This window comes from Carassius gibelio, chromosome A14 (genome assembly GCF_023724105.1).
Source record: "Carassius gibelio isolate Cgi1373 ecotype wild population from Czech Republic chromosome A14, carGib1.2-hapl.c, whole genome shotgun sequence".
Classification (NCBI taxonomy): Eukaryota; Metazoa; Chordata; class Actinopteri; order Cypriniformes; family Cyprinidae; genus Carassius; species Carassius gibelio.
In genome coordinates this window covers 20,536,976-20,552,884 of record NC_068384.1, presented here as the reverse complement: position 1 = coordinate 20,552,884, position 15,909 = coordinate 20,536,976, and the positions used below count along the sequence as shown (strand labels likewise).

The 15,909-nt window shown below is 37.7% G+C and overlaps 1 protein-coding gene across 2 annotated transcripts in view; it reads left to right on the top strand.

Annotated features, from left to right (window-relative positions):
- The window catches only part of LOC128026834 (AF4/FMR2 family member 2), a 188,778-nt gene that overhangs the window by 46,760 nt on the left and 126,109 nt on the right, over window positions 1-15,909 (top strand). For both annotated transcript variants that reach the window (XM_052614069.1, XM_052614068.1), the window contains exons 2-3: window positions 24-144; window positions 13,394-14,242. In XM_052614069.1, coding sequence (XP_052470029.1) covers window positions 24-144; window positions 13,394-14,242 — 970 coding nt within the window. The remainder of the gene's footprint in view (window positions 1-23; window positions 145-13,393; window positions 14,243-15,909) is intronic.

The following is a 15,909-nucleotide window of genomic DNA, read 5'->3' as shown; positions in this document are numbered from 1 at the left end:
GTTCTTTCTCTCGTTTCCCACAGTCATTACGAGCAGGACCGCTCGGCGCTGAAGAAGAAGGAATGGGAGCGAAGGACACAGGAAGTGCAGCAAGATGAAGACTTGTTCTCTTCTGGATTTAATCTGTTTGGTGAGCCGTACAAGGTAAGGGTTTTTCCAAAGGCCCGGTTAGACCTCACACATACACACACACACACACACACACACGCACACACACACACACACACACACACACATCATCCTCATTTGATGCAGGGGAGCTAAAGGATGCTGAGTTGCTCTCTTTACTCAACTCCTCAACAGCTGGAATTGGTTTGAAGGAGTGCTTACGATCAGGGTTATGCAACTTTTTTTTTTTTTTTTTTTAGATGCATCAGTAAAATATTACTTTTAGGATTAAAGTTAGAATGTAATGGGTCAAGTTATATCCAAACCTGAAAAGGCATTGGAAAAATGACTGTGCTATATATTAAATTCATACAATGTGAAATGGTATTACATTTTACCAATTTTACTTTTTAGAAACAATTTAGAAATAGTACATTTCAGAAATTCAGGAAGCTTATAGGTGCTGGAACCTTCTGTAAAGTGTTTTTTAAGTAAAACACAATACTGTCAATTACATTCAGAACATTGGAAACACTGACTATTAGAAAACATCTCTCTGTTGCTTCAGGGGCCATAACATACTCAGGTCCAACTCTCAATAACCTTGGCCAAAACAATAAAGAGTGCAACATAAACTGCCATTTGCACCAACAAAATAATACATAGTTCACGTCCACGCTAGCTGCTATATGTTTTGCGTTGAGATGATACTTGAGGCTGGTCGATGTGCTGCAGTGATATGCGAACGCTAGTTGGTGCTTCAGTATAATTGGTCCTCCGAAACGCATCCAGTGAGAAACGTTCCGCGGTGCAAAAATACGTTATTAAAAATGCGGGATTTTTTTTTTCTGTAATTAATTAATCTTAGTTAACGCGTTATTTTTTGTGTAATTAATTAATCTCAATTGACGCGTTAAAGTCCCGGCCCTAATATATATATATATATATATATATATATATATATATATATATATATATATATATATATATATATATATATATATTAATATTAATGAAATAATATTTGCCTAATATAAGACAAAAATACTAAAATGAAATATGAGCTGCAGCCATCCATTTGGTGATTTAAAGCGAGGAAACAAAAACAGGGAATAATTTATTTTTTTTATTTTAATATATATATATATATATATATATATATATATATATATATATATATATATATATATATATATATATATATATATATACTTGTGCTTGTAGTGAACCAAACAGTTTCCCGGATATGAAGGTGAAAGGTCAAATTCATGCTCCTGAGCATCTCAGCATACCCCAATTATTACCATATTTGCCATTACCTTTATTACATTAACATAACTGTTAACAAGAAAGGCCATAGCTAAATTACTGTGCTTAAATAGCTATCTTGCTATTGGCTTAAAATTGTGTTTCCTTCACACATGGCTCATGCAACATCAGTCAAAAAAGAAAATAGTTTTTAAGAGTTATTACCCTTTTCTGGATTATGAAAACAAACAGGAATATTGCACACGGATGATTTGTGGAACATAAAAAAAGCCCTGGAATGTTTTTAAAGAAGTAAACAGGGCCATTGTTGACTTTCAGAACTGTTGAACATCTGCAGTAGGAGAATAAAACACGTTCATACATGTCACAACTCAAAAAACATCACTTTAATTGCGTAAATAAGCATCATGGTCGCTCTTCCAGCCTCAGGAATCTTATCTGTTTCCTTAGCCAGCTGTTAGCAAGGGCCAAGACAGGCCATCTCAGAGAGAGTGGAGAACTGTCATTACAGCGATCCCGAGGTCCTCAGGGGCCAGAGAGCAGGATCACTTTTCTCTTGTGTCTCTGCATTCAGTCAGCCTTTGGCATCATGGAACTGGAAAGCCTGGATGAGGATGATCTTACCGTCACTCACCACTTACTCATCTCTTAATTGTTCCATCTGTGTCGTTTCTGTGATACTGCCATATAAACCGTTATGATGGGATGGACTGTGACAGTTTATGACAACATTTTACAGCCATGGTTCTGATCCAGAGCAGAGATTTTCATTCTTGTAATAGCGAGTTTTCACTTGAGCGTGGCTTGAAGATTTTTTTCTGATTTGAGTGGCAATGTCGCTGATGGTGTGTTCACACCAGATACGCTCTAGATTACTTGCGGGGTTTGTCACTCGCGCAAATAAAAACAGCACGATCAACCATGGTGGAGATAACTACAATCGCCGTTTTGTACCTGTTGTCAAAAAATCCAAAATACAATGGAAAGCCAAATGCCGATGTGTCTGTGTTCACAGCCCGGGGATTAATAACGCTAGAGTCCTGTATTAATGTGTGTGTTACATTTTATTACTGTATATATATATACTGGTATTACTATATATATATTTTTTTTTTATTGATAGCAGCATCTCTGTAGCCATGCTTATAAAAATACAACTACCACTACAACTGATTTTTTAATTGTTTTCTATGCTCCAAACCTATGTAATAACAGACGGCTACAATAATGCTCTCTTATATTGTCTGATTCCAGAAAGCTCTTCGCGTTTTTCATCTTGAGTTAAAAAAATTTAACGTGTGCGAAAGACGCGATTAAGGCGAATATGGTGCGTTCGCGGCAAACGCGTGGTGCATTTCGCATCGCCCGGTGCGAATTCGCCTTTATTTGCATCTTGTGTACATTTTTGTATTTAATATACTCACACAAATAATTACATTTGTGTCTGGTATAAACATACAATTAGAGATTGGCAGTTAAACGACTGCAATATTTTCCCCCGGAAAAGCTGTGATTGAGGGTTGTTTTAGGTTGGTCGAGTTGAATGGTCAGCATACCGTAGAATTAAGCATATGTCAGCTTGTGCATTTTAGTTCTGTCAAAGGATCTGTCAAGGTCAGATGCAGAAATGGAAAATGATTTATGAGCGCGATTTACTATCGGGAACATCCGAGTTTAGTTTACTAGAAGAGCTAATTCCCTCATAAATGGTGTTCAAACATGATGGTGTGAATGTAAACTGGAGCTTTGAAGAAAGGAATGCCTTTTTGTAGAAGAAGGGCATGGAGTTGGTCTGTTGCTTCCCACAGAGCAGCAGTAGAAATATGTAGCACTGCCTCATGTTTTTTTTTTTTTTTTTTGAGAGCTAATTACAGTTCTCCACAGAAAAGACACACTCTCTCCCCCTCCGTTTGGTTTTGGGTTTATTTATTTATTTTTTCTCCTTAACTTCATATCTGCATTCCCTCTCTCTCTCTCTTTCTCTAATCAGCTCTACACATGCCATTTATCTTCATCTGGTCCAGACCTCTTCCTCTGAAATTAGTTGCCTCATCATCAGAGCTCTCCACTAAAAAACTTCAGCCTCACATGTATAAAGCTAAAATTGGGTCGGTGCTGACGTCAAGCCGGAATCTGTAAGCGGAGCTTTTGCTCAGGGTTTTAATGTGAATATCATTGGTCTCTGAAATACTTACAGGGTGACATTAGGTGAAGGGTACATTTGTTGTTTCTTTTGTTGTATTTATATAGTATTTGTAATAATGAAATGGTCTCAAAATAGCTTTACGGGGTGCCGAGACTATATCCCTAGTGAGCAAGCGCAAGGTTTTTGTGGTAATGAAAAATTTGGAGAATGTCTTCAAGGTGAACGTTTCAGTCTACAGTCACTCAAGAAGATAAACTTAATAAATCCATTGTCTCTATCATGTAATCTTTTTGCTATTTGTACAAGAAATTACAGTGGCACCAAAAGGTTTTTGGACAGTAAAACACATTTAAAATATTGCTTTAGAGAGCAAAACCAAATCAAACCAAGACCAGTTGTTTGCGACACTGCAGTGAAAAAAACCTCGCAATTGAGCCTTGAGAACCCACCAGGAGTCTGGAGTAAATCATTGTCATTCTTATCAGCACAAACAAGCCTCTTTTTGTGTAAATTTGACTTGTTATAGATTTATTCATGAAGCACAGTGCTGTTCGCTTGCCGCAATTAGCGTTTTATTATTAGGAAAGCAGGGGTCAAATGACTTCCACTGAAAATAGATGTTTGTTTATATTTTCTATTGATATTGGCAGTTATCCATCAAATGATGGAGAAAAGCATTATAAACAGGCATATATGCAGACTGAGTTGTAGTGTGCACACTTTCAGCGTTTCTCTCAGCAGAGCTGATTCAGGTGATCGCAGTGGTGCTGTACAGACCAAGTGAGTTGGATTGTGTGCTCTGCTGCATCCTTCGTAATCTTGCACTGCAAGATGGGGAATTGTGCCGTGAAAATTGTATTCGGCACTAATTTTGTGGGCGCATGTGCATCGTAACTTGATTTGTGTAATTCCTTTAGTGAATCGGGCACAAAAACAACACAGACAGCACATGCAAATTAACAGCACAATCAATGGGCACAATTCATTCTGACTGAATTCCCCCATTGTCTCAGGACACTAGTGCACTGGACAAGGAGTAAGACATTTCTAGAGCTGTCCAATGCACTGAAATGTTCATTTCCTTGAAATTCCCAGAATGCACCATGAAAACAGGGAGCCTCAGTTGCTCTCTGTGTTAACTTACTAGAAGTGTTCTTATGTCTATATTAAAAGACATAAGCTTTATATATATATATATATATATATATATATATATATATATATATATATATATATATATATATATATACACATTTATTTTACATTTTTAAGTATATATTATTATCATTTTAATATTTTAACAATAACAAAAAAAACGTTTTTTTCGATTTATTAATTATGTTTGATAGGAGAAAATTTATAAAAATATTGTATTCTAAATAGAATTTAATGAGAATTGTATTAAATTGGAACACACACTAGATTAAAATTATAATAAATCAAATTGACTCCAGTTTGCTAATAGTCTTTAATATATATATATATATATATATATATATATATATATATATATATATATATATATATATATGTATGTATATATATATATATATATATATATATATATATATATATATATATATATATATATATATATATATATATATATATATATATATATATCCATTGAATTATATATATATATATATATTTCATTTGCATATATAATTTGTTGTTACATTTTGTTTTCAATTCAATGAAATTCATACATAATTAATTAAGGCACATTTATTCTCAATTTTGGAGGTACTGCACATGAACACTGTACTGGGGTGAAAAAGTGCTCTTGACAAATGGAGGCTGAAACCATTTCTGACTGAGTTTGCATAGAGAATGTAATTGTTCCTGGACCACAGGAATGTGCTGTCCCAGCATTCCTTGCTGCAGCTGTGCGGTTGCATCACACTCCTGAATGATGTGTTGTGCTTTGAACCTGACTCCATTCAGTGAGCCACACTTTGTCCTGTCAAATGTGAGAGGGATTTGGAGCTCAAAGCGGCCGCTGAAGCAGAGCACAATGCAGGATCCAGACAGGAGAACTGTGAGAGCATCTTACCACAGAAGATGCTCCAGTGTTTGATAGATTACGTAAAAGTGCCACGTAAATATGAATATTCCCTCAAAATTTGAATGAAAGTTAAAGGTGCTGTATGTAATTTATTTGATTTTGCTAAAACATGAAAAAATCATGACATGTTTGCAGATAATTAAGACAAATGCTAAGCTCAAATACTTGTTTCTATGAAAAACAATGCTATAGTCATTTTATTCTACTTTGAAATGAGTTCTGTGTCGGAATGTCTGTTTTTGTTTTGGTCTGGTGATTCCAACTATTTCGCCAATCTCCCTGGGTTGCCAGTTGGCAGAAAACACAGCATATTGCAGTCATGGAAGTCGGCAAATGAACTGGGTCAGTGACTGCAGATTCTACTGGACCTAAAAAGTCTTGTCAACCATCAAAACATCTCTGTGACCAGAGGAATATTAAAACACTGATAAATCAACTGTGTAAGGCTCGCCAATTTCTATTGTAAATTGTGCCTGTTGTGTCCTCAATCTGGCAACCTGTGTGAGCACAGTGTCTGAGGAGGAAGGCGCGGGATACACAACATTTTGAATTTGGACTGCAGTACTCATTTCAACCAATAGGTGCTAATTATACGTACCCCATCTTTAAAAATTTCCCTCCAAAACTTTAAATAGCTGAAACTGCACTAAATATTTAACAACCACATGGATTCCTCCATGTCGTAAGTCAATTCGAACCTTCCTCTTCACGAGAGCTAGGACATGAGCACTTAGTTTTTTTTATTCCCTCGCCAACCACTCTCTGCTGCCCTCCACCCCCGACCACTCATCTAAGGCTGCTATTAGCTAATCCCCCTAAATCCCGTTTAATGGAACTGTGCCGTTAACAGCTATTTGAGACTAATTTACTGGTTCCCAGATCGCTTTGCACCTTCAAAGCAGTTCCAGTGGTAATAACGCCATAAGTTGAGTGCCCCTGACACCCGCTGGTGCTTCAACCTTCCCCCCAGTGTCCCTTCATGGCCTTTCGCTCCTGTTGGACATGCTTTTTCCGTGCAAGGCTGTTTTTAAAAGCTTACAGCCAGCCAAGGTCAGAAATCTGGAGGGGCTCCAAGAGTTTTCTACCATCCCAGTCACAGAGAGACTTTTCTCTTCTTCTTTTTTTTTTGACCCAAGACAAATATTCCTAAATTACTCTCTACCACAAGCAACTTGCTGATTCAAATGCAGTAAATGGTGGAATAGACATCTACCTGTGCATGTTTGCACAATGCCTTGTTTTTGTGTTTCTATTTCCTACCAGGTTATTTCTATGGTTAGATCTGCATCGTGTTGAATGGTTAGTATGTCTGAATTGAATAAAATCAGTCTAATGTTCAGTCTCTGGAGTGATCTGAAGTCATGCTCGAGTGTGTATTTACAGTAGCCTGACTCTCTGGGAATTGTTGTTATGGCTGCCGTATTTTTGCCACCAGGTTCACTTGGCGACAGTGTTTTTTTCCTGTTCCTAATTAAGTACAAAAACACATTGAACTTCGTCATCATCAATTATGTCTGCCTTTAACACTTGTGTTATTGTGGATGATTGATGTTAAGGGATGCAACAACCTTTAAAGACGTTAAAGTCGAAGTCAAACGGAACTTGCAACCAATTGTATTTCTATAATGTGAGGCATTTCTGAATGAAAATAGAAATTCAAAATTCATAAAAAAAAAAGATCTATGACAGAGCTTGTTTTTATTTATTCATTAGTTGGATTGTATATTGAAAAATGGTCTCAACTTAATAACACAAGTCAAATCTGCCCAAGGAACTATGTTGATTCATATTGACATTAGTTAAACTTTTACAGAGAGATTGTAAATGGGACCTTGGTGACATTAGTCAGAAGGGAAAGCTGTTGCAGAGACATTGTATTATATTATGAAGACATGCATTGGGCCTCATTCATTTGTAATTTCATATTTTCTGTTCCTATTTAATGAATGAATGCAGTACAAATACACAACTAACTTTGTCATCATCAGTTATGTCTGCTTTGATGCTTGTTATGTTCATAAACATTGAAGCCAATGTCAAACAGAACTTACATCCTTGATTTTATCAGAAATTGATTAGATGATGAATAGTATCTATGTAGCAGATGGTTGTAGGGGTTGAAAAATAAAACCACATTAGCAAAGTTTCTAGCAAAAAAAAAAAAACAAAAAAAAAAAGTATGTTTTCAACTGTAACATTTTGTGGTGATTTCTAAAGCACAAAAGTCTGTTTTAAACCAATTAGCTTAGACCAACTTGAATACAAGCTAAATCTGCGTGAGGAACCTTTTTGCCCTTATGTGAAATCTCAAATTGCACAGATTCATGTTGAAATGACTGGATATTGCGCAAAAATGTGACATCAAACTGAAAGGAAAGTTGTTTCAGAGTATTATACTATTAAGTATAATATACTATGAAGACAGACATTTGACCGCTTTTTGCACAAAATATCTATTCTCATGCAAAATTCCTTATGTTTATGAATCCGAATTATTCTAAATGAGGGAATCTTTAGGTAGTAATTTGAATAAAATGCGGTCAAACCATTTCCATATACATTGCATTTGAAAATGCACAAATGAACAAGCACATCTAAGCAGGTTTAGTTTTAATCTTAAGTCATTTCCTAGTTATTTCTGGAGCTATTTCTTGTCAGACGAGTGTAAGGTAATTTCCTGATGGAATTTCACCATACTCATTCTCTTTCTTTTCCTCCTTTCCTCTGTAACCAGTCTTCTATTGATTTTAAATGATGTGTAGTCTGAGTTTTCTCTTTTGACTCGGCATCGATCCTTCATCCGAAGCATTAATGGCTCTGTAGACCACTGCTGTTTGCTGTTCCTGTCTTTGTGTGATCCAGACAGGGTACATATACTGGCAAAGAAATATTGAATTATTGCAAAGACGTTTTCCTGACAGTACCGTCCTTCAGAGGAAGAAATGTCTGCTGTGTGGGTTTAGTATTTGAGTGCTGTTGAGGTTTTGATGCTATTTGTCTGAGATCTGGAGGTATTGCCACCTTCATTACCATCGCAGTTGTTGGTTTTCTGGCCAGGGGGCAAAAGCCCTGAGTGCTCGCAGCAGATGAGCACAAGGCCCTTTTGTAAACACTGCCAATGACTTGTCAAGGTCAGACAGCACGCACACAGAGACACAAACACACACACACTCATGCATCATGTCAAACAAGAGATAACAGTCTACTTCTAATGTAAAGTAGTACAGCGTGTTAGATATTGTACTTATTCCTATACCCGTAGAATATGCAGCTATAAGTAGCGTCTTGGTTAAGTATTGTAACCATTGTTCCTTGAAGGAGGGAACATAATGGACGAACTGTCATCTCAATTCCGCGGTCATACGATGTGAAGTTGAGAGTGACTGACTGAAAGGGAACTATACAGGGGTGCGTTTCCCAAAACCATAGTTGCTAACCTGTTAGCAACTTAGTTGATTGGCAATGGGAAATTGCATTGCAACCTACAAAGTTGCTAACTTAGTTAGCAACTATGGTTTTGGAAAACGCACCCCAGGTTAGGTCGGTCCTCAAAGCTCTCTTTATGCAAGTTGTATTTTGTGTAACTTTATCCATAATGCATGTTACACATGGCAAGCATCTGCAGTGTATAATTTTTTTTTTTTTTTGCATCCATGTTAACAGATGAGAGCGTTCAAATCAGAAGAAGGAGTGGCACATCAAGTGTAGCAGAGCAACGCGTTAAAGTGATGTGCAATGATGATGATGGACTAAATGAATATTATTTTTTTTATAAAAACGTACAAATAAGTAAAATATATGTATAGTCCAGTTGTTTGATAAATGCCAGCAGATTTTAATGACACACAAATTAAATTATTTAAATTAAAGCTTAAGTAGAGGGTTGCTTTTCTTATTTTAAATGGATTGATAGATGAATGGATGCATGGATGGATAGACAGACTATTATAACTTTATGCATGATCTTTATGCTAGTATGAAATGCTATTTTGAGATTAGATTAAGATGATATTGTTTGAGTGTAAAATGAGAGCAGCAATACTACTACTAATGACTTTTAAACAGGTTTTCAAGCATCTGGTCCGCCAGTAATCCACCCCAAACTCACATCATTTTGTTGAGTCAATAGCAGTATTTCCATCTAAATGCTTAAGGAAATCACATAAACATTCTGGTCAAAAGTGTGAATAAAATCTACAAAAATATGAATAACATTTTTTTTATGTGCATGGAACGCATTCATTACAAGCATTTACCAAGAATTTTCAAACTATTTATTTGCTATAAAAAAAGCACCTGACATCAAAGAACCAGTCATGTGACTGAATATTGTCATTCTCTGGCAAACTGCAAGTTCATCAGAGATTTTTGTCTGCACCCTGTAAACCACAAGTAATTTATGACACTTAACAGTGTCTTCCAAAATGTCTAGAACCTCTATTTATTTTTAACTCCCGCCTTGCTGAGAGGTGACGTTTTTGGACATATGCCATGGAAATCGCTGATGGGAATGTGGAAATTCCCAACTCAAATCAGGCCAATGCAAATCCACTGCATGATGAGATTCTCGTCAGTCATTTAATATTCCTATCGAGCATGTCAGCCTTAATTGCTCCTAAACACATCTGATTCGTCTTCACAACCGATTGAACCGATTGTTTATTGAGGTTCTTGTTAACATCCATTAAAGGAAACTCTTTCACATACTGAGGATCCTTTGATGAAGTTGGAAAGGGCCAGCACTTGAGAGAGAAAACAAAGACTCATTGTGAGTGTGAATAGCCCAAGTACCAAAATCTCTAGAATACACAGTGTCTTTTTAATATGACCCCATTAAACTGCCTTTAAACTGCTGGTCCCACCTAAACAAACACACACACACACACACAGACACACACGTTTATTTTTGTGAAATCCCATAGTCGTAATGGTTTTTATACTCAAAATATCAGTCTGTACGAATCATTACAAGCATTTACCAAGACTTTGTGAAGTGTTTAAAAGAGGCAACTGACACTGGAGCACGTAAGTAATCTGTCCTGGTCTTGAAGTAAAGAAGGCCACGAGGGGAAGAAGTTGAAGAACATCGGCGAGGCAAGATTCTCTCAAAGTTAGGAACATTTAACCAATATAATGCTCATTCAGAGTTATCTGGTCCATGATAATGTTCTCAAAAGGTCAAAATAACACATCTAACACAAAACCATTTTATTTTTCTGAAATGAATTAGTCGGTTGTTCAACATGTTGCTACTTGTTTCAGAATGTTTAGCGAACGTTCGAAAGTAATGGTCCCATTATGATTGCAAAATGATAAAATGGAATGGTCCCTTCACATAACTAAGAAAACTAATGTTAATAAATATAAGAGAACCTATATTCCAAAGATCTTTTTTTTTCCTTCTTACAAGTTGATCTGGAGGATATTCATTCATTCATTGTTTTAATTTATTTTATAAAGAACATAATGATGCACTTATGCAGAAAACAAGGCAGTAAAATATTCTTTCTAAAATGTTTCTTTTACTTTATTTATTTTAGATGTACTGTAGTAAATCCCAAAACCTCTCCTAAAACTACTAGACATTTTAAAGTGTTTATATATTCCAACGAAAACATTCATTAGCTAGTAAAAGCTGTAACCGTCACCATCAGTACGCGATTAATCATTCATAAACGGCTTGTTCATAATTTGAAGAAACTTTGAACGTAAAAATGTCAGCAATTAACACTAAATGAGAGCATTTCTCTCTTTCTCACCTTCCCCCGAGCTGGAGCTGCCGTATAGAAAGCATGTCTGGCTGCGGTCCAGCATTCTCATGCTTCAGTCAAGCAGTCGAGCTCACACAACAGCTCTTTGTGTGAGCCACAGATGGATTTTCCCTCACATTGACCGAACCACCCCGTCTGGGAGGTTCACGCACTCCTCTCACTCAAGAGTGTCCCTTTCAGATCCTTCACTCTAAAAACACTAGAGCAGAGCCATGGGCACACATTGGCATCCAAGTGCTGCCCAAGAAAAGCACTCATAAATCAGAATTGTCATTATAATAAATCTCTGAATAACAACACATAGTCGATAAGGTTTTATTGCTGACATTAGTGCTCAGGCTTTAGCAGGTCAGAGGTCAGACTGGGAGAAGATCTAGAATCAGATCCTCTGTCGTGTGTAAGGTCACATGTTAACCGTCCAGTGCAATAATCCCTGCTTTAACAGCCTTTAATGCACTATGCTGGTTGTGGATCATTTAACACTATTTGTTTATTGACTGTTTATGTTGTTGAAAGCCATAACAGATGCATTTGCATTTTAGAAGAGCCGCACTGTTATTAATGTAGCAATTACATGTGAAATGAAGGGAGAAGGCTAATAGATTTATCGCTCTACTCTTGCTTTCTGGGATTAACGTAGCATTTAACTGTATCAGTGTGCAAGAGAAGCACACACATGCATTTAGTTATTTACTGAGTACATCTACATTCAGACTCTTTAAAATTTGGGTGCTGGTAGGAGCCTTGTAAAGAAAAATATTGCTTATGCAAATAATCAGTGTCTGTGTGTGTATCTCTCTTCTGTAGAAACGCTGTGCAACTAATGATGCGCCGCGCAGTCTGAAAGATGGCGATTATTATAAAAATGGACTCTTGTTGTGAGCAAAAGCAGAATCGCTTTGGACAAACATTTCTGGAGAGGAGAGTACTGTATCTTTCTGGCCGCCCTAAATTCAGGAGACATTTGCAAATATGATTTTATGTAGATCAGCACACAGGCACAGATAGGAGCGGCGTAAAAAAAAAAGAGAAGAAAATACTGAATAGATTCTAAATACAGCGTCTCGCCATTTCTGTGATCACACGTTGCTGGGTTTCATAAATATTGACTAACATCAAATGGAGAGCTGGCGTGCATCTCAAAACTATGTTAATAGTCTAGTCAGCTAAAGCTCATGATAAATTCTCCGTTTCTTTATACTGACAAACGCACTCTTTAGATCTGTCCATACTGAGAAGGGTTCTGTGAACACACTAAATTACTCCTTGACTTGGCATTCACACTACTTTTGTGTGTTATGCAGTTCTTGCTTGTGTTGTGGAATGTTTTGTCTTTATCTTTATATTTTATATTTAAAATACATTCAACTGACATTTGCCATACAGTTGAATGTTTTTGAAATTAAATAGATAATTTACCTCAAAATGAAACTTCGGTAGCACTTTATTTTACAGTCCTGTTCCTCATGTACATACTATGTACTTATTATAGTAATTACAATACCTTGTAATAATTAGTTACTAACTCTGACCCTACCCCATGTAGTTACCTTGAATTACCAGAACTTTCTTGGATAAATACACTGTAAGTACACTATAAGTGCATGTTAGTACACGTACTGTAAAATAAAGTGCAACTGAAACTTCTTTACTTATTTAAGCACCTTCATGTCAATTTAAATCCTGTTGTGTTTGTATGAAAAAAAAAAAAAAAAAAAAAAATTGGCATCTCTTTGTGAGATACTCGGGAACCACTGATGTTTGAGGTTGTTTAAGTCCCACCTGCTCCATATGTATCATATTTGATTTAGGGTTGTGGTGGAGGTGAATATTATTAGTAAATATCTAAAATTGATCTGCTATTCACACAAAGATATTGCATTGACTTGAGGAGACTGTAAATGTAGTGCACAAGTCATAAAGTGCTTATGTTAATTATGGGGTGAACTGTTCATTTAAAAGACCTTTGTTCAGAAAATGACGGCATTTAATTATACCGATGTTTTATATATACATTTGTTTTTCTTTCAGACTAACAAAGGAGATGCCCTGGCCAACCGGGTCCAAAACACACTTGGAAATTACGATGAAATGAAGGAGCTCCTGACTAGCCATTCCAACCAGAGTCAACTTGTCGGCATTCCTAAGAACTCCGTTCCTCAGACTCCAGTGGAGAAACCCGACCAGCCAGGCTTTTTCCCTGAGGCTCAGCGGAGCCGAGCCACCCCATCCCAACCTGGAAGTCACAGCATATCCATGCCCCCACCCCCTGCCAACACCATGCCGGGCTCTAGTGTTGTACATGGACCTCAAGGCAAAAAGTCACGCTCATCAGAATGGTCCCGAGGGGGTCACGGTTCAAGTGGTGCCCAGACCGCTCAACCGGTCAGCCGGGGGAAGCACTCCAGTCATGAGCAGACCTCTAGTAGACATGATCAGGACCATGAGGACTCAAGTCCAAATCCTAGTGGACCTACAACTTCATCTCACTCCAACAGGAAGCAGGCACAGTCTGGCCAAGGACCAGCCACAGCCGAGCTTGGCCTTGGAAAGTCTCCTGCTGAGCAGGACCTGTGCTCCCATGGATCAAACTCACCAATGGCTTCTACGTCCCTGCTCCCTAGCGGCCTCTCGACGCCAACATTCCCCCAAGGCCTCCACTGCAAGCCCAGCAGTGCTGTGCAGCAGAAACCCACTGCCTATGTCAGGCCCATGGACGGCCAAGACCAGGTCCCCAATGATTCCCCAGAACTCAAACCCCCTGTGGAGCTGGTGGAAGGGTACAACAGTGTGCCATTTGGAGGTCTGCTGGATACCAAAAGCAGTATGGCTGGGAGCAAGGGCAAAATTCCTAAGCTGACACTGCCACAATCCGGAGAGGTGAGTGTGACCGTTTATCGTTTTAGTCAAAGGGCAGGCTTCCTGCAGATGTTGTAATACTTTTCTCTCGTTAAGATGAAGTGGTAGTTGGACAGGAACAGTTAGCTGATAGGCTTGGCTCTGTTGACTTTCCCCTGGCTAGGTCTGTTTTGCATTGAGACCTGGCAAAACGAGGTGTTGACATCATGGAGTGCTTCATCATTAATCAGCTAATGAACCTCTGGCTTTTCTGTGAACTTACCTACGCTACAAGGAAGTTTTCTTGTTGCCATGTTTAAAGATCACTTTCTTTGTAGCTTTACTGTTTTGAACAGAGTGAAATTGTGACCTCAGCTGTGTTCATATTGCTGACAAATGATTGAATTTGTCATCAAATTGAAGTATATAACGTAATTATATTTTGTTGTTGTTGTTTTTTTTGGGCTACAATGTATGTTCATAGATGTATAATTACAATGAACCAAATGGCTTTACCATTAAATACAATTTACTAAATGTTGCTATAGATTGAAGGAACATGATGCTACAGATTATACTGTCTTTACTATTCAACAAGTCACTGATAAACTTGAGATATTGAATGGCCTTCTTTAAGACCATTGTGAGTTGCAAATGAATCTTTATCTTGGAGACAATTGTTCTCCGCAGTGAAAGGACGTGTGAATGTGTTTTTTAACTTTGTATGGCTTTTATTTTGATGTCAAATTTATATTTTTTTTTTCTCTCAGTGCCTAGTACGTGTAAAAGGTTGTCTACTAGATATTATCTGGTTTCAGTTAGGTGACTTGTTCACCTTTACCCTGTGTAGCATCTCAAGAGTCATGTTCCTAAAACACCTTGGAAGACCCTCCATGTCTTGAACATGTAGACACATACACATATTTTAGCAATGGAGGGGCCCCCTACATTCTCAATTAACCCTCCGGAGGTTAAAACATGGGAGCTTTATCACCAGCAATGTTCATTTCATCCCTTCTGTGAGGCTGACACTTAGAGTAGAGTTATGTTGACCTCTCTCAGGTCGTGATACATGAGCCACGCTGAAACCATTTACAGGCTATCCAGTGCTGTCAGTCCTTCTGAATGGCTGCCAGCAGGGGGATATAATCCCATGGCATTCTGTAAAATGACTGCAGTTGAAAGCTCAGCATGGCCCTTTAGGACAGGGAATACCATCATTTAGGATTTAGCCCATAGGTGGTCTTAGATTAAAGATAATAGATTGGGACGGGCTAATAGTTCTGTTATTATGCTTCAGGCTCATGTTTGGCTATATAAAAACCCAGCAGCAACTAATGAATTCCTTCACTTTGAGAGGTAATGTTCCTGTATTTCCAGCTCCAGGGTTTGAAAAATAGCCTTGTATTGATGCCTTGAGCTTGTTTGAGCAGTAGGTTGAAATTCCCATTGCTCTCACCTACGGGCTTAATCCATATAAAATAAACAAACCAAATAAGATAAGGAGCGGTAAACAAGAGTGGCATATGATTGAACAGGTTGACTCGCTGCTATCCAACCATGGCAAGGCAACCAGCTGTTCTTCCTCTTTGTTCTGTGTGGATCTCGACGGCCACCGGGCTGCAAATTGCACTATCGCCCATCTTGAAGCATATGGTGCGTTCGCGCAGTACAGTTAAGCATGTGGCAAGAGTGAAAACCTGGGGAAT